This window comes from Trachurus japonicus, chromosome 18 (genome assembly GCF_045865225.1).
Source record: "Trachurus japonicus isolate A0001 chromosome 18, Traja_1.0".
Classification (NCBI taxonomy): domain Eukaryota; kingdom Metazoa; phylum Chordata; class Actinopteri; order Carangiformes; family Carangidae; genus Trachurus; species Trachurus japonicus.
Genome location: NC_140924.1, coordinates 11,463,402 through 11,488,024, shown reverse-complemented (window position 1 = coordinate 11,488,024; position 24,623 = coordinate 11,463,402). Strand labels below are relative to the sequence as shown.

General features: G+C 40.7%; 1 protein-coding gene across 1 annotated transcript in view; it reads left to right on the top strand.

Annotated features, from left to right (window-relative positions):
• shroom4 (shroom family member 4) overlaps nt 1–24,623 on the top strand; it is an 80,954-nt gene that overhangs the window by 23,841 nt on the left and 32,490 nt on the right. Inside the window, exon 2 of the mRNA XM_085806477.1 lies at nt 10,565–10,716. Coding sequence (XP_085662603.1) covers nt 10,565–10,716 — 152 coding nt within the window. The remainder of the gene's footprint in view (nt 1–10,564; nt 10,717–24,623) is intronic.

The following is a 24,623-nucleotide window of genomic DNA, read 5'->3' as shown; positions in this document are numbered from 1 at the left end:
TGTATATGTGTGTGTGTTGTGTGTGACTGTGCATGTGTGTTAATGCGGATTTAAGTTTTTGTGTATCTTCACAGTCAAAAGACGTGACACAACTTTTTCCCAAACTGGAGCCACTGTCAAGAGTCATTGAGCATCCTCCTTACTCTGTTTGTGTGTGTGTGTATCTCTGTGTGAGTGTGTGTGTCTCTGTGTGTGTGTGTGTGTGTGTGTGTGTGTGTGTGTGTGTGTGTGTGTGTGTGTGTGTGTGTTGTGTACATACACACTTGTTTGCTTGCAGACTTTCTCAGAGCTTGAGAGCTACTAATTTTCTCTGTCTGGACCGTTCACTAATGTGAGGCTTTAAATGCACGTGTTTAGACACCGCCTTACAGTGAGGGACACACACACACACACACACACACACACACAGACACGCACATGCGCACACACACAGACGCACACATACGCAGATGTGTACTGTTGAGTGAATTGACGGATTCCTGCTGTTTGAAGTTAAAGTGCAGATGTTCATCATGTTAATCATCTCTGTCATAACAGCACAAATACACACATTAACACAAACACACACACAAATACACACACACAAACCCACGTTAACACACACACACACACACACACACACAAATACACACACGCACATGCACACACACACATTGCAGGATCGTTTTGTACCCAACTGTTAATGATCTTCAGGCTGGAGCTGATGATCATCGCTTCAGAGTTTGATAAAGAGGCTGTTGTTCGAGGGAGTTTGCCGTGTGTGTGTGTGTTTGCAGTGTGTGTGTGTGTGTGTGTGTGTGTGTCTGTTTGTGTGTCAGGTGATAACTGAGTGATGACAACCTGTGACCAGCAGCACGGGGGATTCCCGGGCACAAAGACGGGCATCATGCCACAGAAACAGAGTTGGACACGCCCTTTTATTTTTAGATTCAAGGGGTGACTTCATGCTGTGTGTGTGTGTGTCTTAGTCTGTGTGTGTGTGTGTGTGTGTCTTAGTGTGTGTCTGTGTGTGTGTGTGTGTGTGTTAGTGTGTGTGTGTTTCAGCGGCACACAGAGAGCGTATTCTTCTCCGTCTACCGAGTGCCGGGGGTGACCTCACCCAGTCTGGACATCCCACAGCAGCATGGCACACACACACACACACACACACACACACAGAGTTTCTCTCAGACATGTAGGTCAGACTGAAGTGAAACTGAGCTGTTACAAGCAGCTCAAAATTATTTATTACTTATTGTTTATTACAGTTTATTACACATTATTGACATTTTGTTAACTGGTAATAACAGTTTCTGAAACAGGAAACTGATGTTGAACAGTTTGTTTTTTCTACACTCAATCACATCAGACGTCTGAACTGTCCGTCACTGGTTTTGGATACGAAATGTATCCAGACGGCGCCTCATGACGCAACGTTACGTTATGTTATTTTATGTTATATTATGTCATGTCACGTTCTGTTGTGTGTTACGGTGCGTCACATTGTATTATGTTGTGTTAGGTTGCATTACGTTACTTTGTATTACATTCAGTTGCATTATGTTAAGATGCATTAAATTCAGTTGCATTATGTTAAGATGCATTACATTACGTTCAGTTGCAATACGTTCAGTTGCATTACATTATGTTACATTGTATTAGGTTCAGTTGCAATACGTTCAGTTGCAGTACGTTCAGTTGCAGTACGTTCAGTTGCATTACGTTCAGTTGCAATACGTTCAGTTGCAATACATTCAGTTGCAATACGTTCAGTTGCATTACATTATGTTACATTGTATTAGGTTCAGTTGCAATACGTTCAGTTGCAGTACGTTCAGTTGCAGTACGTTCAGTTGCAGTACGTTCAGTTGCAGTACGTTCAGTTGCATTACGTTCAGTTGCATTACGTTCAGTTGCATTACGTTCAGTTGCAGTACGTTCAGTTGCATTACGTTCAGTTGCATTACGTTCAGTTGCAGTACGTTCAGTTGCATTACGTTCAGTTGCAATACATTCAGTTGCAATACGTTCAGTTGCATTACATTATGTTACATTGTATTAGGTTCAGTTGCAATACGTTCAGTTGCAGTACGTTCAGTTGCAGTACGTTCAGTTGCATTACGTTCAGTTGCAGTACGTTCAGTTGCAGTACGTTCAGTTGCATTACGTTCAGTTGCAATACGTTCAGTTGCATTACATTCAGTTGCAGTACGTTCAGTTGCATTACGTTCAGTTGCAATACATTCAGTTGCAATACATTATGTTCAGTTGCAATACATTCAGTTGCATTACGTTCAATTGCAATACATTCAGTTGCATTACATTCAGTTGCATTATGTTCATTTGCATTACATTACGTTCAGTTGCAATATACGTTCAGTTGCGTTACGTTCAGTTGCAATACGTTCAGTTGCAATACGTTCAGTTGCAATACATTACTGTTCAATTGCATTACATTACTGTTCAGTTGCAATACATTATGTTCAGTTGCATTACATTACTGTACGTTCAGTTGCATTACATTACTGTACGTTCAGTTGCAGTACGTTCAGTTGCATTACGTTCAGTTGCAATACGTTCAGTTGCAATACGTTCAGTTGCAATACGTTCAGTTGCATTACGTTTAGTTGCAATACGTTCAGTTGCAATACATTCAGTTGCATTATGTTCATTTGCATTATATTACGTTCAGTTGCAATATACGTTCAGTTGCATTACGTTCAGTTGCAATACGTTCAGTTGCAATACATTATGTTCAGTTGCATTACGTTACTGTACGAGGTCAGACTGAAGTGAAACTGAGCTTTTACAAGCAGCTCAAAATTATTTATTACTTATTGTTTATTACAGTTTATCACACATTATTGACATTTTGTTAACTGGTAATAACAGTTTCTGAAACAGGAAACTGATGTTGAACAGTTTGTTTTTTCTACACTCAATCACATCAGACGTCTGAACTGTCCGTCACTGGTTTTGGATACGAAATGTATCCAGACGGCGCCTCATGACGCAACGTTACGTTATGTTATTTTATGTTATATTATGTCATGTCACGTTCTGTTGTGTGTTACGGTGCGTCACATTGTATTATGTTGTGTTAGGTTGCATTACGTTACTTTGTATTACATTCAGTTGCATTATGTTAAGATGCATTAAATTCAGTTGCATTATGTTAAGATGCATTACATTACGTTCAGTTGCAATACGTTCAGTTGCATTACATTATGTTACATTGTATTAGGTTCAGTTGCAATACGTTCAGTTGCATTACGTTCAGTTGCAGTACATTCAGTTGCATTACGTTCAGTTGCATTACGTTCAGTTGCAGTACGTTCAGTTGCATTACGTTCAGTTGCAATACGTTCAGTTGCAATACGTTCAGTTGCAGTACGTTCAGTTGCATTACGTTCAGTTGCAATACATTCAGTTGCAATACATTATGTTCAGTTGCAATACATTCAGTTGCATTACGTTCAATTGCAATACATTCAGTTGCATTACATTCAGTTGCATTATGTTCATTTGCATTACATTACGTTCAGTTGCAATATACGTTCAGTTGCATTACGTTCAGTTGCAATACGTTCAGTTGCAATACGTTCAGTTGCAATACATTACTGTTCAATTGCATTACATTACTGTTCAGTTGCAATACATTATGTTCAGTTGCATTACATTACTGTACGTTCAGTTGCATTACATTACTGTACGTTCAGTTGCAGTACGTTCAGTTGCATTACGTTCAGTTGCAATACGTTCAGTTGCAATACGTTCAGTTGCAATACGTTCAGTTGCATTACGTTTAGTTGCAATACGTTCAGTTGCAATACATTCAGTTGCATTATGTTCATTTGCATTATATTACGTTCAGTTGCAATATACGTTCAGTTGCATTACGTTCAGTTGCAATACGTTCAGTTGCAATACATTATGTTCAGTTGCATTACGTTACTGTACGTTCAGTTGCATTACATTCAGTTGCATTACATTCAGTTGCATTACATTCAGTTGCATTACATTCAGTTGCAATACGTTCAGTTGCAATACGTTCAGTTGCAATACGTTCAGTTGCAATACATTATGTTCAGTTGCATTACATTACTGTACGTTCAGTTGCATTACATTCAGTTGCATTACGTTACTGTACGTTCAGTTGCATTACATTCAGTTGCATTACATTACTGTACGTTCAGTTGCATTACATTAAGATGCATTAAAGCAGAAGTAAGCGATCCGGTCGTTTTGGCTAATGCTGCGTTCCAGGCAGGCTTTTGAAACCGTAAATTACAGCTTCAAGTCACAACTTACGACTTTGTAGCGTTCCAGGCAACCCACTCGTGTTTCTCCGACCTGTTTTACCTGTGAAAGTGCACTATAACGGCCACTCATAACTTCCGACCCGTGAACTCGTACCAGATCGAACTGGTACGACTTCACAGGTCGGAAAAACACGAGTTACGAGTTGCCTTGAACGCACCATACCGTCTTGTCAGCCGATGGAGTTAGCAGCCCCCGCCCTCGTCATGGATCTATTGGTCCTCGTCCCTACGTCGCCACATTCAGGCGCATCCCTTGGCTGCACACACAGCCCTGCATGCCGTTCTCTCTCCTCATTGGATAAAACTTGTAGGATACGAGAAAAGTTTTCTCCTCGGCTCAGAGCAGAGCAGAGGGACTGACAGACCCGTGTTTCGGTCCAAACACTCTATGTAAGTGATTGCTGTCGGAAGATAGAACTATTTAAGACTTATATTAACACAAATATATCGCTTACTTCTGCTTTAAGTTCAGTTGCATTAAGTTCAGTTGCATTACATTACGTTCAGTTACATTACATTCAGTTGCATTACATTACTGTACGTTCAGTTGCATTACGTTAAGTTGCGTTGTTACTTTTTTTATGGAACATAGTATTATGTTACATTACTTGGTTATGTTCCATTACAATACATAACGTTACATTACTTTATTATGTTGCGTTGCGTTTACGTTCCAGCTGATTACAGTGTCTGTGCATGTGTCACAATCATGTATGATAATATACATGAGAATGTGTCAGGCAAATTTAATTTATTTGTATTTTATTACTACAAATAATAATAAATAAGTTGTTACATTAATGGAAAATCATGTCAAATTTCACCTCAACATTTGTAAAGATGTGAACAGGAGCTGAAGGTTTCTCCTTTTACATTATCAACAAGCTTTTATTGGCCGATAAGAACTTAAACGCACTCAGTTTTTTTACTTTTTAAACTCAAATGTTGCTTTTCTTGCAGTTTTATATTAGTTTAATTCATTTAAAATAGTTTTTACCAACAGCACAGACACTCACTTCTATAACCGATACTTTCTACCACCAGTAAAACCATTCACCGCTCTGAAACTACGATTGTCTGCGTCACAGACGACCTCGGTCGCTGAAGCGTCTGTCGGATCAGTTGAAGGTTAATGTAACAGGAAGTCGCCGTCCCGCTGCTGCTGCTGCTGCTTTTCAAATTAAAACGCTCGCTGGGTTCGGTCCTTTTCTTTTTCTTTAGTGGAAAGTTCAGCCTCCGTCTGTCTGGACGTATGATGTCAACTGGCAGCAGCTCCTGATGTCAGGGAACGAGCCTCTGGTTAATGACTTCATCAGCCACACACACACACACACACACACACACACACACACACACACACACACACACACACACACACACACACATCTGCCCATAATAAACTGTCTTATTGCTGCTCTCTAATTATGTCCCACATACCTGCTTGATGGGTGAAGTATATAAAACCCACAGGTGTGTGTGTGTGTGTGTGTGTTTCTTTTCTCCTCTTATTCATTACCGTCTCTTCCTCTTTTATATTATCTATCTATCCTTTTTTCTCTCCTCCTTCCCCTCTCTTTCTTTCTTTTCTTCTCGTCTTCCTCCCTTCATCATCACATGCCGTCACCCCGCCCTTCCCTTCCCTTCCCTTCCTCCCTCCTCATATTTTCCCCTCTGCCTTTCCTCACCTCCCCGTCCTGCCTCCCTTCCTTTTTTTTATCCTCCTCCCGACCGACCGTCCGTCTGCACTTCATCATCCTCACCTCCTTTTCCTCTCAGGTTATTCCCTTCATCTTCATCACCTTCTCACCTCCTCCCTTCCTCTCCTCCTCCTCCTCTTCGTCTCCTTCCCTCTTTTATCCATGGGAAAATGACAGATTACTGCTGGAGCTCAATGGCACATTGATAGTTTTAGCAGAGTGTTTTTATGTGTTTATTTCATTGCAGTCTTACATTTATTACATTGCAGAGTAATGAGAGGTCACATTATTGCGCTGTGTATTTGAGTTTCTTAACCGTGCATGTTGTGTTTGGGAACACTGTGTGTGTGTTAGTGTGTGTGTGTTAGTGTGTGTGGTGTTAAACATTCCTCCAGCGAAGTCATTTCTGCCTCCAGTTTGTTTTCATAATGAAAAACTCATTAGAAACAAATGAACATAAACACTGTGTCAAGTACATTCAACTCATGCCGGGGGCTTTTTCTTTTTTCCTCCAGTGTGTGTGTGTGTGTGTCAGTTTCATTTTAGGAATGTGTGTGTGGAAATACCTTAATTTTCACAGCCTACGATACAACACAAACCTAAACAGAGGTGAGTGTGAGACTCATATTGAGATAAATCGGACATTTAGTTTCATGCAGCAGCCACAGAAGATACTTGTTTCTGATTGGCTAATGGACCCCGGTGACCCGTCAGTGGGGTCAGTCAGTACAAACATCGGTCAAACCTACAAGAAACAATCTACAAGTCAAGTCAAATAACTTTATTAATACCCGTGGGGAGATTTGTTTTGCAGCAGGAGGGTATAACCCCAATTTAAGAAGACAAAACAAAAAGACAAAACACTGAAACAGCACAGGGCAGAGAATCAAGCTCACTGGTTGTGGTTCAAATCAGAAAGTGCATACTCCAGAGAGCAGTGGATACTTTAAAATACATAAACAATGAGCTAAACTTCTATAAAAAGAGTAAAAAGTGCACTACAAGTTGTTTAAAAGACAAACAGCAGCAGGAACAAAACTGTTTCTGTAGCGTGTGGTCTGTGGAAACCTTGTGTATCTGCATCAGAGAGGTTATAGTAACTGCAAGACTCAATGGGGGGTAGAGTTTGTCCCTCGTCAGCAGCCGTAGTCTGAGGACGGGCTAACCTCAAAGTGACCTCTGAGGTACTTTAAGGACAGTCAAAGTACCTGGAAATCTTCAGTTCTGCAGGAACTTGAAGGTTCCTGTGGCCCATTGTTGTCCAGGAAGGATTATGCAAATCAGGACAATGAGGTCCGGTTGTTCTTGTTCTTGTTGTTGTCCTGTCCTGGATTTATTTTTTGAACTTGTCCTGGGCCTGTTTGATGGTCGAGTTAATGTTGAGCTTGCTGAACCTCATTGTTTTGTTGTGTGTCGACCTTTTCATTGTGGGTCGCCGACTCCAGTTCCCTCTGGATGTTTGGATCTTCTGCATTAACGCTAAAGGAAGTCCTGTTGTCGGTCCACCTGTTGTTCGCCTTCTTCTGGGACACCAAGATGGAAAAATACTAGGGCTGCAACTAATGATTATTTTCATTATCGATTTATCTGTCGATTACTTAATATAGATTAGAATAGATGAGTTGTTTGGTCAATAAAATGTTAATAAATGTCAATCAGTGTTTCCCAAACCACCAGATGACGTCCTCAAATGTCTTGTTTCGTCCACAAACCAAAGAGAGACTCAGTTTATTGTCATAAAGGAACAAAGAAACCAGAAACCTCACATTTAAGAAGCTGAAATCAGAGAATTTGGACTTTTTTTCTTTAAAAAAACCCCACTTGAACCGATTATTGCTTGATTAATCGAACATGGAAGATCAGATACGTTGCAGCCAGTACAGTACCTGACCAATCAGAAACACTTAGCACTTCCTTCAAGTTCCCGAACCTTTAGAAAGTACCACCGCCGGTCCAAGGAACTTCCTTTAGGGGGTAGATTAAATCTAGACCCTGGTTCCTGTAGCCAGATCTCAGATAGGTCTTCAAAAGGTTCCCGTGGATAGTTCTTGTTGTAGAAACACAGATTTAGACCCAACACAAGACCTCAGTCGACAGTAGATCTTGATGCTCCACAGCAGCTCAAAGAGAAACTGACCCAAGTGTAACAAAAGTGGGAAAAGATGACGAGTTTGAGCTTATAGTTCACACTTTTATTTGCTTTTCCTTGGATTTCCCAACGTTGTTTTGTCTTCCCGCTACATGACGACCGTCTTGACCTCATCTGTTATTTTGGTAAAGCTCAGCACTTCATTATGTAGCAGGAACGAGGCGTTTTCAGGTGTAACCGAAGCTTTGGATGGATTGGTGTTGACACAGATTTAAAACACTGATGAAACAAGAAGGGAAAGACGGATTAAACAAGTCTAATTCAACAGAGTCAGATTCCTCAGAACCCTGACCCGGATTCTGTTTCACCCAAATGAGTTTATAAAGTATCAATAAAACCCAAACATGAAGCTGCTTTGGCCTTCAACAAACACAAAAAACCCACCGTCATCAAAACCAAAGGACGCGACGAGGCTGCAGAGTTCAGTCGAGGGGGTTTTCCATGTTTGGAGTCGGTAATACAGCAGGATCAGATTTAGGAATATTAACCTTTGAAGTCCGGCTTCGTGACAGCATTTAGACCCGGGAGAGGACCCGGCTCGGAGCGCTGGTTAATATATGAAAGATCTCGATTTATGTTTGAGTTGGCTCGCGAGGCAAGAGTTCCCCGCTGCGTGTCCGTAAAATCCGAAAACCGTAAAATAAGACCTGTGTTTCCATGACATGCATTCCTTTGATTTTATTTTGCAGCAGCAGCAGCAGCAGTGAGAAGATGAATGAATGGAGGATGGAAAAAGGGAGGGATAAGTCTGCACTCCATTTTCACACTATATAATCAGGATTTTGTTCCTTTATATTTGCCCCTGAAGAATTTATACGGGGTTAATGGTGGAACTCACCTGGGTTTGATATATGAAAGGTGGCGGGTAAGAAAAACCAGAACCTCTACAGCGACGCTTTAAAATACAGGTGGAAAAGTCACTGTAAAAAGATCTGATCCAACACTTAGAGGAACTTTTTACTCAAACCCAACTCCATTCATAAAGTAGAGACACCTTCATCTGTACGAAACTAGACCTGATCGGTAAAACTTTTCCGTTTTTAGTCCTACCAGTTTGAAGACATTGATATTATTTTCTGCTGGAGCCTGGAAGTTAGTTTCTGTTTTCAATTTTAGGTCTTGACCTCTGTAAAAAAAACAAGCTTGAAGGGTACATTCTGTAAATTTATTCATTTAAAAATACTTTTTTCTCTCTCTACAGGTCAGCTAATATGCAAAGACACAAATACCAAAATCTAAAATAGCAAAATATTGAAGGAATTATTATCAATTATTTTGAAAATGACACCAATCTTATTAAATGTTAATATAAACCTGATTTTCCCCAAAACCCTTAAAAAGAAAATGAATTTATCCAAATGTTTGAGACTTTTATTGCATTAGTTTTTAGTTCTGTTTTAATGAAATCAACTTTACATCCAAATTTTGTGCGAATCTTTCAAAAATGTTGATAGAATTTATTCAGGAAATTGCAAAATGAATGAAAATGAGTTGCTGCCATGTGAATATTAGCAGCTTGAGGTGAGGATCCATTGGCGTCATTAGAAAAGTAGATGTAGGTATTATCTAATTTGTGAATTCATTCTTTGTAACAAGGGGCAGACAATATAAGTTCGCTTCTTTCTGCCCCCTTTCATTCAAGAGTTACAGTATTGTCATTATTTTTTATGAGTTTTATTTTATTTTTTGTTTTTATGCTCGATAAATGAATGAAATAAATAAATAAACTAAAACTAAAAGTAGGAAACCTGATGGGAACATTGAGTTTTCACCGCACATGAGTGAAGTTTCGATTTTGCTTGAAACATCTGGATGGGAATTCCCAAATACTTTCGAATGGACTTCATCATTCATATCTCTGGGAAACGTTTAACATTCATTAATTTGCCAAAACGCGACCTCACTTTCATGTATTTCTCTGTATCTGTGAAGTTTCACACTGTCGTTGACCCACTTCTTCTCCTCCACTCTTCATCTGTGTGTTCCCCTCTTTCTTTCTTTCTTTCTTTCTTTCTTTCTTTCTTTCTTTGATCCCGATGTGATTTACGACCGACCTCGACCGTCTCACCGGTCACTGTCTCGTCCCTTCTGCAGCCTGAAAAACTCAAACTGGAGCTGAAACATCCCAGCGATGCTTCGACAACAACTCGGCCTCTGTGGCGAACACTCGGAGGAATGTGTCGGGTCTCTGTCTGTGTGGGATGTTTTGGTCCGGGGCCTGTTTTGGTAGATGCTTCAGGCTCCTCCTGTTGCCACGGGGACCGAGACAGTTAAAGAAAAAAATGTCTCCCAAATAACAACAACAACCGAGAAAAAAAAAAAAAGGGTTTTAAAGAAAAAGAGGGTTTTGGTTCTTCTTAAGGTTTATTTCTGTTCCTGTGATGTGAACGTGTTTGTGTTGTGGTGTGTGTCTGCAGATCGAGGACGGAGGGAAGGCCGCCCACTGCAAGAAGCTGAAGGTCGGCGACGAGCTCATTAACATAAACGGCTCCGCCCTCTACGGCAGCAGACAGGAGGCGCTCATCCTCATCAAGGGCTCGTACCGCACGCTGAAGCTCACAGTGCGCAGGTAACGACACGACACGACACAACACAAAACAACACAAAACACAGAAAACACCTGAACAGTCGAGCGTCTCTCTGTCTCTCTCTGTCATCTTGTGTGTTTGTCGCTATGGCAACAGGGGAAGGAAGGTGAGGGCGGAGCTGTCGGGAATCGGCTCACACGCACACACACACACACACACACACACACGTGAACTCTTATAACATTGTTTCAGCAGAGGATGTGACCTCTGACCTGCAGGGTGTCAGAGAGGAAGCAGATAAAGACGATGAGCTCAGAGGGGTGGACGTCCGTGTGTGTGTGTGTGTTGGTAATAAGTGAATAAGAAGTTTTTTTTTATTTTAAAGTATGTAATAAATCTGTCAATTAATGTCAGTTTTCCACCATCTTCCATAATTTTTTGCGTATTTGTCACACTTTTAAACCAATAGAGGCTCTCACTGTGGTTCGCTGGAGCCCCAAAGCTTTAGAAACGGCTTTGTAACACTTTCCTGACTGATAGATGTTGAGAATGAGTTTGTTTTTAAATCTTTTTTTGAATTGCCCGTGACATTGAGCGCAGCTTTGCAGAAAAAATGTAGGTTCATCACAGCTAGTTCATGATTTAACATTTAAGAGGGACAAATACTTTTTCACATAGGGCCCGGTAGGTTTGGATAGCTTTATTCCCTTAATAAATTAAAAATCTTATCGTGGGTTATCTTTGTATAATGTTAAAATTTAGTTTGATGATTAAGTGTTAAGTGTGACAAATATGCAAAAAAGTTAGACATCAGGAAGGGGGCAAATACAGTACCTTTTCACACAGCACTGTATGTGTATTATATGATATCATTAACTACAGGTCAACACAGAGATGAACTGGTGGCTGGATTGTAGCTAAATGTGCAACTTGTGCAGGTAAAGGAAATATAGTGTCATTACATTTGGAGAAGAGCAGAAATATAAAGTATAAAATGAATGTGAGTGTGAAAAGCCAGAGGAATATTCAGCCTTGTTAAATAAACATAACACACAGTCTGTTTGGATCAGGGATGCAGCGATGCACTGGCTGAACATCGGTATCGGCTGATGTTTAATTTGTGAAAGTCAAGTGAGCGAAAATTTCGTTTTTGTGGTAGTAATGAATATTTCTTTGTTTCTTTTGCACAATAGAGGATTAAACAACAGAGAAAAAAGATAAAAATGTTATTTTAGACATCAGTATCGGTATCGGACCAGAATTTCACTGTCATCTCTGCATCGTTAGTTTAGATAATTGACATACTGAGAATAACAGCTGGATTTAAAGTTGTATGAACTGATTTAAGGTTGAAAATGAAGCCGACACTTCACACCCTGTCTGTCCATATACAGTATTAATAATTCTTTCTCTGGGTGTTTTCTCATATCTGTGGTATTTATTGTTTATGAGTCTGCACTGCTGTTTCCACCACACTCATCATGTTGTAGTAACAAACTCCATGAGAATACCATGCCATGAGAATTTAGGATGTTTTACTTATGATGTGTATCTTTGATTCCCACTCCCCCTCCTCCTCTCCCCTGTGTGTTGTGTTTTCGCCGCTCGGTGGACGTGAGAGGAAACGCAGCAGCAGGGAGATGAGAACGTTTACTACACGCTGTTTAATTGTTCAGACTCAGAGAAAAAACTTCAGCCTCTCTCTCACAGTAGCGTTGTGTTAAAACCAGTGTGTGTGTTTGTGTTGTAAGTGTGTGTGTAGTGTGTCGTCGTCGTCGTCCGACAGCTGCTCACAGCTGTTTGGCAGCGGCTCGTTCTGGTTCTGGCTCTGAAAGCAGACCGGTCGTCCAACAGTCGCTGCTCCTCCTCGTCTCTCTGCTCCCGTGTCGTCAGCGGCAACAGCAGCCGGCGGCGGACCCCTGTCTAACGCTGTCAGACACACACACACACACACATTAACACATTAACACACACACACATGAGTAATGTACAGCGTGAATTCCTGTTCACACACTCCAACAAACAAACACACACAGGTTGTTTCGTCAACGCTACTGGTCATGAGAATCCCACCCACTCAAATCCACTCTGTGTGTCTGGTATGTACTGAGTGTGAGGGGACTTTCCCAACACTTGTGTGTGTGTGTGTGTGTCAGTGTGTGTGTCATTGGTTTGTTTGTTTATTTGTCTGCAGGATCAGACACAAAGCTCTGAACTGATTTGCATTGAACTCGTCTGGAGGGTGAAACACGAGTCGGGCTGAGGAAAGACCCTGAAAAAAACATTTTTGGGATGGATCTGAATCATTTACTCTGAGTTTTTTGACTTTTTGTTGTTTTTTTTACCTTGAAGTCTGGTTCATGTTGTTTGACGGTGTCCTCAGTTGTTGGTCTGTCCTCTCTCTGTGTCCCGAAGGTTTTCTAAGACAAGACTGAATAAACCTGGATTACACCAACAAGGTTAATAAGTGTTAAAACCAGATTAAATCCTGGTTTAAGTTGAAATTCTGTTCTGCACCAAACTGGTTTAACTTTCACGGCTGCATTTTTTTTTTTTAGACAATGGGCTTTATGCACAGCTCCACTACTTCCTGAAATAAACCAGCTCCTTTATTTATTGGACCAACTGATTAATCCAGGTGTGTCTGACCTCACAACAATGGTCAGACACACCTGGTCAGACACACCTGGATTAATCAGTTTGTCCAATAATGTAAGACAGGAAATAAAGGAGCAGCATTAAGTTCAGGAAGTAGTGGAGCTGTGCATAAAGCCCATTTGACCAAAGAAAAGAAAAGAGAAAGAGAGAATTGACTAAAGAGACAAAAACTGAGAAACAGACAAAGTTTTATGATGCAGATGATTTGTTTTGTTTTGTCAAGATAATGGTTTATACGGGAAACTGTTGTGGGCTGACTGTTAAACATGACGGCTCATCATGAGTGGCCTGTTGCTAAGCTTTCTTCATTTTTTTGGCTGGCTAGCAACAATGTGACAATGTTTTGCATCAGAAAAACCAAAAACCGCTCTATTATAATTACAAGGCCCTAAAATCAGATTTATTTTCATCTGTATTTATTTACTTAATGTCAATTTTGATATGTAAACCAAATTGAATTCAAACTACGTCTAATTTGAAATGGTACAACAGAGCCAGTTTTAGTTTTAAACCTGGATTTTGTCATTTTGAACCTGGATTAGAGTTAACCTCCAATTAAATTAAACCTTGTAGGTTTAATCCAGTCTTTCTCTGATACTTACTCTCTGGATTAATCAATGTGTCATACATTGTCTATTAAAAAGGTTCAAATCCTGAGGGAAAAGTCCAAGTTGACCCTGTTGACGAAACAGCTAACAAAACAATGTGACAATGTTTTGCATTATTGTAATTACAAGGCCCTGAAATCAGATTATTTTTATCCATACTTATTTACTTAATGGCAATTCTGATACGTAGGCAACTAATTAAACAGAAATTTAACTCAAAACTACGTTTAATTTGAAATGATACAACAGAGACCGTCTGGATTATGTCATTTTAAACCTAGATTAACTAAACCTGGATTAGAACTAATCTTAGATTCCTTGTTGGTTTAGTCCAGCCTTTTTCTGATACTTACTCTCTGGATTAATCAGTGTATTTGTACATTATCTATTAAAAAGGCTTCAAATCCAGAGGAAAAAGTCCGAGTTGACTCGTTCAAGTTCAAGCAGAAGTCACAAACCCAGAGAAAAGTGTCTGAGACCAGCTGGGATCAGGACACTTGGAAAGTTTCTCTTCATCTGGAGCGATCTGTGTGTTATTTATGTGACCTCAGAGCCGACAACAGAGCCGCTCTTTGTGTTTTAGCCTCCCTACATGTGGATTAAACTCACTGTGTTTGACAAGTGTGTGACACTAATCGCAGATCTCCGTTACTCCGGTGCTGGGCGTCTGACTCTGACGCCCTTTGACCTCCGACTGTGGTCCAGTAACGTCACGGCGCTCGCCAGCCTCGCTTTAAAAAACAAAAAAAAACCCTGGAAGGTGGCGTCCTAGCTACGCTGCTGCCAGACAACACGCACACACGCACGCACACACACACACACACACTCGGGGATGATGAAATGCTCACATTTGCACACTTGGCCGTGCTTGTGTAGTTTTAACAGTGGAAAAGGCCCTTAGTCAGGAGCCAGAGCTCGTTACCACCTCCTTTAACAACACACGGGGACGTTGGTGTGTGTGTCTGTGAGTGTGTGTGTGTGTGTGTGTGTGTGTTGAGTGGACGTCCCCGTTTTCCTTTTTCTGGCTCAGTGGGTCATTAGTAGGAAAGTCACAATCTGGGGTGTGTGATAAAGTTTTTTAGCTGTACAAAGATTTTCAGCGTTTTCTTGGCTTCAGCCTCTTCGGAGCAGCTGAGCTCATCAGAGCTCAGAGCTATGGAGTCAGATCAGTGTCAAAATAAACATCGCAAATCACAAATCCTTTTTACTGATATGTGTCTCCCAAAAAATATTTTTAATGTACAGGAAAAATATTTAACGTGAAAATTAATACAATTTCGAATGCACATACAACTATATATATTTTTTATGTTAATGGAAAATTTATGAATGCAGATTCAACAGCTTGTATATAAATGTCACCACTTACATTATTATTTTTTTAATGAAAACGGAAAATTCTTATGTATTAGTGAATTTCAACGTTATAAATTAAAAACATTTGGCAAGGCAAGGCAAAGCAATTTTATTGTACATTAACAGTTTGTCTCAAAGGGCTTTACACAGCATCCTAATAACATCCTCTGCCTTTAGACCCTCACATCGACTTAGAAAAAACTCCCATGAAAACCCTTTTAATAGTTAAAACTGTTAAACACAGTAACACATAAGCCTATGTGAATTCCTCTTACGTTGATCAATCAAACTTTATTTTATGTAGAACAACAAATTTTTTTGGTGGGTATCAAAAAGTATAATAATAATAATAGAAATTGATTTGCAAATCCTTTATTCATTCATATATATATATTCCTATTCATTTTGACACTGATCTGCCTCCATATAGCGACTCTTCATGTCTCTATAAAGTGAAGCTTTGCAGCACTTCCTTCCTTTGCCTCTAGGGGGAGACATTAGCATTTTCTAAAAGTGCAGCTTCTCTGCCTGTAGGTGGCGCTGGTTGCCAAACAGCTCCCCCTGGTGGATCTGCAGACATTACACACGATGCAGTGATTAACTTGCAGTTTTTTTTATGCATCTGAAATATGAGTCAGAGAGGATTAGTTTTTCACCGTGCAACAATTTAACATCCGTCTTCTTCATTTTTCTTTTTTTTTTTCCTGAAGGCGTCTGGAGATAAAACCTGCAGTTCTCTGGCTCTGTCGGCCGATTATATTGTGCGATAAATTTTATATGTGTGCGTATAAATATGTAACAATAACTCTCTCACTCCTCGTCGGGTTCCCTCCCTCTGGTTTTCCAGGATGGCGTCTTTCCAAACAGTTGTCAACATGGCTGCCAACTTTAGCGACTCCGCCTTGTATGTTTTTATATATATATATTTATATACGTATGTGTGTGTGTGTGTGTGTGTTTTAGACAGTGTGAGAAATTTCCCTCGATGCCTTCTCTGTTATTCTAAGCTCAATTAAAACTCACTTAACCTAAAAACTGAGGTGGAGAGTAGCGACATGGATTTCTTTATACCCAACACACACGGGCTTGGAAACAGCAGGAAATTACTCACTGGGGTTCCCCACTACAGAGTTTCACTGTGGGAGCATTTTGTGAATAAATGGCCTTTTTTTTTTTACTGAGGTAGCAGGCAAGGAAAAATGTACATATTGGATTTAATTACATGATGTAAACGCAAAAGGAAGGAAACGTGGAGTTGGCGAGGAGAGTTGATGATTTGTTCAACTTTAGTTGAGATTTGGAAAATGGTGTTTTTGTCCAACTCTGCCTGGGAAAGCTTTGATATGGAAGCTTAGAGTGGATTTATAAAAGGGCGTATTGTATTTGAAAGGTTTCCATTACACAAATAAAGAGGCTGTGTAACATTACACATGTTTTTACACTCCTAGAAATATGTTAAAGGTCCCACATACAGTGTAAAGGTAGATGTTTGTATTAACGCTCCTTCAAAATAAAGGTAGATGTTTGTATTAACGCTCCATACAGTATAAAGGTAGATGTTTGTATTAAAGCTCCATACAGTATAAAGGTAGACGTCCATGTGTAGTGTGATTATAAAGCAGCTCTAGGTTCTATATTAATACTGTGAAAGTATCAAAGCCTCAGTCCACAGAGAAATGCACACAGCCTGTATTCAGAAACTGAGCCTTAAAACCAGCCGTCGGGACTTCCTGTCACTTTGTGATGTCACAACAAAGCAGTCACCCAAAGCCCCGCCCACCACCTGGACCTAAACATCCAGGATTTGGTTTCTCTGAGTGTTTTATTTTGAAATCTGCTCTATATTTTTATTGGATCACTCAAGAAAACAGTCAGCCAATCAGAAGACGGGCTCAGAGCCTCCTCTCTTCTGATTGGCCGACACAGACCTGTTGTTTCTGGAGCTCCAGAGAGAAGCCGAGAGATGAGATGGAAAACGTCTCTTCTCATGGATTAAACCTTTAAAAATAAAACGGAGAAGAGGAGCTCCTCACTTTAATTAATTGATTTTAATCGACTCACATTAACTCCGCTGCTTTTTTTCTCACACCTTTGTTCATTCTTTTATAAATAAAATAGACTGAGTTTGTCCTGTAGCTGCTGAAAGAAGCTCAAGCCCTTCAGGCTAAATTTGGCGAACCACAGGAATTTACTGGCCGGCCCCGGCAGTCCAGCGGTGAAGGGATACGAGTGCAAGAGTGTTTGGGTCCATTTTGGTTGTTTTATTTTTTTTATTTCAGTAGTGACGCTTTACAGGCGTTTTAACGAGCCAACCGACGGCGAGGAGGTCCCACACACTGCTGTGAACTGGTGTTGTGTTTTTCTCCTGAAGAATGCAGTCGTATTGTAAACAAAAACATAATAATGAGTGAAGGAAGCACTGAGCTCAGCTGATTCTTCACTCACTGTTGGTAAATAGTAGTGACGGGGTCGGATTTTTGTGGTGTTCTTTGGTGGTTAAAGAACAAAAATATATTGCACAACCAAAACCCCCCACTTTTTTTTTTAAATCCGACTCGATTTATGACGACACTTTTTTCTCAACTGGACGATTGTTTTGTTTATAGTAGGTGGGAAAAAGTCTTGAAGTCTTTAAATAACTTGTTTGGTCAAAACCACCAAAAATGTTGAATGGATATTATATAACAGTGATGAAGCCAAGAGGTGATTAATGTTGGTCGGATTCAGCTGCGTCATTGAGTTTTTATTGAAACTAAACCTCGGCTGTGATGTGATTGAAACTCTAAAATTACTGTAATAATTAATAATTGTATGTGGGATTTTGTTTTTAGGAGATTTTTGTCCATCTAGGCGCAACCACCGCTTTCTTTTGTCAAAAATGGGAGCACATTGTCTTCTTCTTTCTGCTATAAGGGCAATTACAATCTGAACGTCAATGCAAAACAGTGTTATAGCAAGTATAACTGTACATGTACATAACTTTGCATGATAATATATGTTTTTGTAATCAATATTTACATTCCTTCCAATTTTATACAATATTTTGAATAATACACATTTCAACCTTTCTCCTTTCAACGTATCTCGGTGGATAAATACATTTCTGAGGTTTCTAAATAACACAACAAACTTAGTTAAAAAAAAAATCTTAATCATAATATTCAAGACTATAGTCCTTATTCGTTTTAAGAGTTAATATTGATGTTTTATTGAAAACAAGTATGATTACTAAGTAATTACCTTCCAGTGTGTATCTTCTGGTGCACATTGCCCATTTAAGGGTTAAGTACGGGAACTCTGATGTTTCCAAGGTGAATAATTCAAAAATACACAACAATTTTGGTGAAAGAAGTGTTAATATACCTGATTTATTCATAATAAATCAATAATTAACAATTTGGTTTATTAATAAAGTCGTAGTTTGCAGTTGTGTTGACCTGGACTGTTATATATTTCAAAATACTCTGCTCTGTTGTTGTATGTTTTATAAATACTCAATGGGAACTCATTCACACTTTTCTTTTTCCACAACCGTAAAACAAAAATATACTTTCTTAGCTTCTATAACCTGTGATCAGAGGAGTTTCCCCTTTGATGTTCGCCGGCCGTGTGACCTCTCAGGTTTGGTCTGTGCCCGTTGTTGAGTATTTTAGTCTCTTTACATGTCTCTGTGATGTTTGTCGGTCACTGGCGATTTTTTTCTTTCTCCTACATATTTCTGGAAGGGAAAAAACGTGGGGGGATGTTTTGTCGGCTCGACCTGGAAATGTTCCTGCTATACTACTTCCTGTTTTCACAGACCTTTTGTTAGATCTAACTGTACTGTGTGTGTGTGTGTGTGTGTGTTTGTATGTGTGTGTGTGTGTCGGTGGGCAGCCATGGATGAGGCGGGAGGAAATTCTTCGACTTTTGCATCATTTCCTGTTCTTCCCAAAGTTTCCCCTCCCTACTTCCTGTCCAGCTCGGACTTAATGTGTTGGCAAAAATGTGTGTGTGTGTGTGTGTTTGTGTGAGAAGAATCAGCTTTAATGGGAAGAGAAACAAAGACCAAACGCATTTATATTTACTGCTGCTGACAGAGCAGGAAGCAGCTCCTCAGATGCAGGTGTGCAGTATGTGAATGTGCTTATAATAATGACAATAAAAAAAATATGATATAATAAACGCCTTCAATGAAAGAGAAAGAGAAACATTTATGGTTTATTTGTTCATTAACTTTGACACATCATGTGCAAACAGCTCTGAATCACAGAGGAAGAACTTCAATACCCAGAAGCCCTGTGAGGTGGCGTCAGTTCACTACATCCAGGCTTGTCTGGACCAACAGGGTTTTAGAAGCTGAAATTTGGTCGCAAAAAATTAATAAAGATCAAATTTAAACATTTACATAAAGATTAAAACAAATTCTGTTGTACCAAAGCTTTTAAGTCTAAACTCTCCTATTAAACTTTTAAACCACCAGGTGAGGAGGTTTAACTTTTACGGCATTTTTGAGATGAATCAACCAAAGTTATGTTATGTTAGGTTAAACTTTATTACAAACTCAGGTGGTACACACATTACAGAAACAGACAACACAATAGATATGATAAAAGACGATGAAGGCTAAAACTTAACATTCATAAATTAAAAACTACTAAAAGGATTTTAAAAAAGAGGCCTCGGTACTAATGTTTGATATCTGAACATGACCAACTTAAAATGAGTTTGTTCTTTGTGGCATCAAGTCTACACATAAATCTATACATCAGGTTTTCTAACACAGCTTTAAGACACTGGATTCATTTGAATAAATCCCCACAGAATCGAATGCTGAAATTATAAATGAGGTTTCAGTTTGTGTTCGGTTGTGTGTCTTGCACCTGCTGCAGGTAAAAAAAAACCAACCTTAAATCCAGTGGGAAGGAAAACAGCAAAGACAAAGTGTTGGGTTTCCAAGTTTTAATCAGAACCAGGTGGGTCCAGGTGCTGGGTTTTAGTCTCAGTCTCTGGGACTCTGATGTTTTTGTGCCAGAAACTCGGCTCATTCAAATCAGTGCGGTTTTATCCTGTTCAATCAAGATTATCAGCTCACTGAGAAAAAAAACCCCGCTGCTACGCTTGTTTTAGTTTCATGATGCAAATCTTTTCTCGTTGCTTTCTACAAACGGTGAGAATCTCAAATTCAGGAGCAAAAATCAAAACAGAAGCTGAGAGAAGAATAGATTAGAGGGCAGCGGAGCAGGAAGTCTCCCACAGACGGATCCAGGTGGAGGTTGGAGTTACGTGGCAGCGCCGTGGCTGGCGTACGCTCACGGTGGCGAGTCGGGAGCGAGGTAAACGTGAGGAAATTAAAAAAGCTAATTACAGGAGAGGCTGATGTCACGTCTGATGTTTTGACAGCGTAAACAGGACTTTATGACAAAGCTCTTTCATCTCGGCTCACGCTTTCATCTGAGTTACACATTAACCAAACATTTATTTTTTTTGCCAAAGGCCGAACAGAGAGATGAAAGAGTGGAAGCAGGGAAAGTGGGTGAGACAGAAAAAAGAAAAAGAAGCTGGGGTTTGTGGTGATGGTTTTTCTTTATTTATAAGAATGCAGACAAAATAACACTCAGACGTGTTGAAGATAAACAACACAAAACTAGGACATAAATGAACAAAATGTCCAAAATAGATGTTTTACGGGTGACGCAATGCACTATTAATCAGTAATTCATCATTTATAAAGCATCTTTTTCATTGATGCATTGATTAGTATGTAATTAATGTCAATTAAACAGTTATTCATGTGGCAGTTAAAGATAAATTCAGGTTGCCACAACTTGTCACATCTCCTACGTCACTGGTTTGTACCTGAACCTGTTCATAATGATCAGATGGTTATTGGTTTAAATCATCATTGTGACACAAGTTCCTGTGGTGTCTTTTGATAAATGAAAAAACATTTGTAGATTTCTCAAAGTCAGAAAAAAAGCAGTAAATCATTAGGTTTTGAACTTCGTACGGTGGCCCTGAGGGCTCAATGCACTGCAACTTAAAGAAGTAAACAGGAAGTGTTTCCAGGGGACACTTAAAGTGTATGAACCTGCTGAGTCTTGTTGTTGTTGTTGTTCCCATTGAAGCGAAAAGTTGTAGTTTATTTATTTGCATGGGGTTTCTTGAATGGAACTTGAGCTTGATCAGTTGATTCAATTGATTGAAAATATAATAAAAAAGCAGCACTTTATTTTTTGCAGAAATCAAAGAAAGCATCAAACCTGTCAAAGTTGTGGCTTTTTCTAGACCTGACTACTGTTTTACATCCACACTCGTCTTCATCCCGGCAGCGCTGCTCAATTTCACAGTTTGTTTGTTCTTGCTCATTTGAAACATTTGTTTTCATCTTTTTCCTGGAAGAGCTCGTCCGTCCGGCTCTTCCCCCTGTCTCTTCTCGCTCTGTTTTCTGTTTCTCTTGTTCTTTTCGTGGATGCTTTCTCTCAGACTGTCGGGAGGTCTGCGGCCTCGGGGCGCACACGACGTACACACACATTTATCTGGTTGTTTGGCATTTGACCGCAGACAGATGGATGGGTGAAATGTGCACACGGACAAACACAGACACGCACACATCCCGTTGTTTGGATTTTTCGTACCACAGGGTCTCTGGAGACCGGGGCAAGACTGAAGTCTGTGGTGCCAAGAACCATGAAACACAATAGTCTGCCCCCCATCACTGCTTCCCAAGCTGAACAATAGGCATTCCTCGCATTCCTCTAGACCTCTTCCTCAAACACACACACACACACACACATAAACACACATCCATACACCAACCTGGGTCTGATTAGAGCCGTGACTGCTAACGGTTTGAGTTATGGATAAATGTGTGTTTTTGCGTTTCGGTCAGTGGGTGACTCTGCTGCTGTTACCCATTAAAGCAACAGGAGGAGCTCAAACAGGGGGCAGTGGAGGACGCCCCGAGGCCGAGAGACAGGAGTTAACGAGATCGGCGGTTCGTTAGTTAGAGGCGCGTGGGGGGGGAGAGAAGTCGATTTACGTAAGAGGCGACGGGAAACTGTACGGACTTTACGACCAGTGTAGCGACCCCCCAAAGGATTTGTCCTGGTTTGCCCTCCGACTGTGGCTGGTCTCAGGGTGTTTACCGGCTGTGCTTCATCAGCTTAAGGCCTCTGGCTGTAACCAGCTGATTTCCAAGCATTACATCTGGGTTTCTGACTCAGATGCCCTGAAACCTCCCCTCGTGTTTAGCTCTACTGGGGGTCGACCCTTGAAACTCAGTCTCTTCTAGCTCTGTTTTGGTCCCCACCACCTCCATAGAAAATATACTCACCGGTAGGCTTGTGCCGATTGGCGATCCTATAGTTTATCGACAATCTCCTGGCAGGGCGATTAGGACGATCTGAGAATGTCAAGCTCGCCCAACACTACGCACCGGTAGTGTTGTAGTCAAGACCACCTAACCCAAGACCGAGTCCAGACCATGGCCAGAGCAGACCAAGACCAAGACGTTTAGGGGATCGAGACCGAGTCAAGACCAAGACCTTGACCTTGGTCTTGGTCAAAGAACTCACCGGTACACCTTGCTGGTACCGGGTTGGACCCACTTTTACCTTCAGAATATATATCGATAGTCTTTGTGACATAGATTCAACAAGGTGCTGGAAACGTTCCTCAGTGGTTCTGGTCCAGATTGACATGAGAACATCTCACAGCTTCTGCACAGCATTGATGTTGTGATTTCTCAAAGGTCAGAGCTCCATTGGACTGATGTCTAGAGACTGTGGAGGTCGTTTGTGTTGATGTAGCATCAGAAGATGGTCCAGTGTCGTCAGCAACAACACACTGGAGTGTAACCAATGCTCAGTTCGTACTTAGGAGCCCAAAGTGTGCCAAGAAAACATCCTCAACGCCATCACACCAACACCAATGTGAATTGTTGCTTTCATCTTGTTAACACCAAATACTGACCCGACCATTCAGACTAATCAGACCAGGCAACGTTGTTCCTTCTCAGCCTCAGTTTCGTTGTGATCTCCCAAAGGTCAAAGCTCCATTGGACTGAGATCTAGAGACTGTGGAGGCCGTTTAAGTCCAGTGAACTCAAGAAACCACTTTGAGACGACTTGAGGTATGTAACCTGGTGTGCTGTCCTGTTGGATGTAGCCTTAGAAGATGGTTGGCAACAACATTCAAGTCGGATGTGGAGTTTTACCGATGCTCAGTTCGTACTTATAAGAGCCAAAAGTGTGTCAAGAAAACATCCCCAACACAGTCGAACCGTTCATACCAGGCCTAATCAGACCAGGCAACGTTGTTCCTTCTTCTATTGTCCAGTTTTTTGTTCTTGTGTAACTGAAGCCTCAGTTTCGTTGCGATCTCCCAAAGGTCAAAGCTCCACTGGACTGAGATCCAGAGACTCTGGAGGTCGTTTGAGTCCAGTGAACTCATCGTCAGATACAAGAAACCACTTTGAGACGACTTGAGGTTTGTGACTTGGTGTGTTATCCTGCCGTAGCATCAGAAGGTGGTCGGTCCAACAGCACTCAGGTTGAACCAATGTTCATTTTGTACCTAGGAGCCCAAAGTCTGTCAAGAAAACATCCCAAACAGTCGAACCGTTCATACCAGGCCGGATGAATCTGTGCTTTCATCTTGTTTACACCAAATTCTGACCCGACCATTGAGACTAATCCGACCAGGCAACGTTGTTCCGTCTTCTATTGTCCAGTTTTTTGTTCTTGTGTAACTGAAGCCTCAGTTTCGTTGCAATCTCCCAAAGGTCACTGGACTGAGATCCAGAATCTGGAGGTCGTTTGAGTCCAGTGAACTCATCGTATGGTACAAGAAACCACTTTGAGACGACTTGAGGTTTGTGACCTGGTGTGTTATCCTGTCGGATGTGGAGTTTAACCAATGCTCAGTTCCTACCTAGGAGCCCAAAGTGTGTCAAGGAAACACACTTTGGGCATCACACCAACGCCATCACACCACCACCAGTCTGAATCCGTGCTTTCCTCTTGTTTAAATTCTGACCCGACCATTGAGACTAATCAGACCAGGCAACGTTGTTCCGTCTTCCATTGTCCAGTTTTTGGTACTTGTGTAACTGAAGCCTCAGTTTCCTGTTGTTGTCTGACAGGAGCGTCGCCCGGGTTGTGGTTCTGTATCTGCTTCAAGGTTCAACATGTTGCGGTTAATTTGAGTTACTGTCACTTTTCTATCGGCTCTCAAAACCAGCCTGACCAACGTCCTCTGATCTTTGACCTCTGGCGTCCACAAGGTGTTTACCTTCCAGGGAACCAAATCTCATTGGTTATTTATATATCTGACTGTTTTCCGGT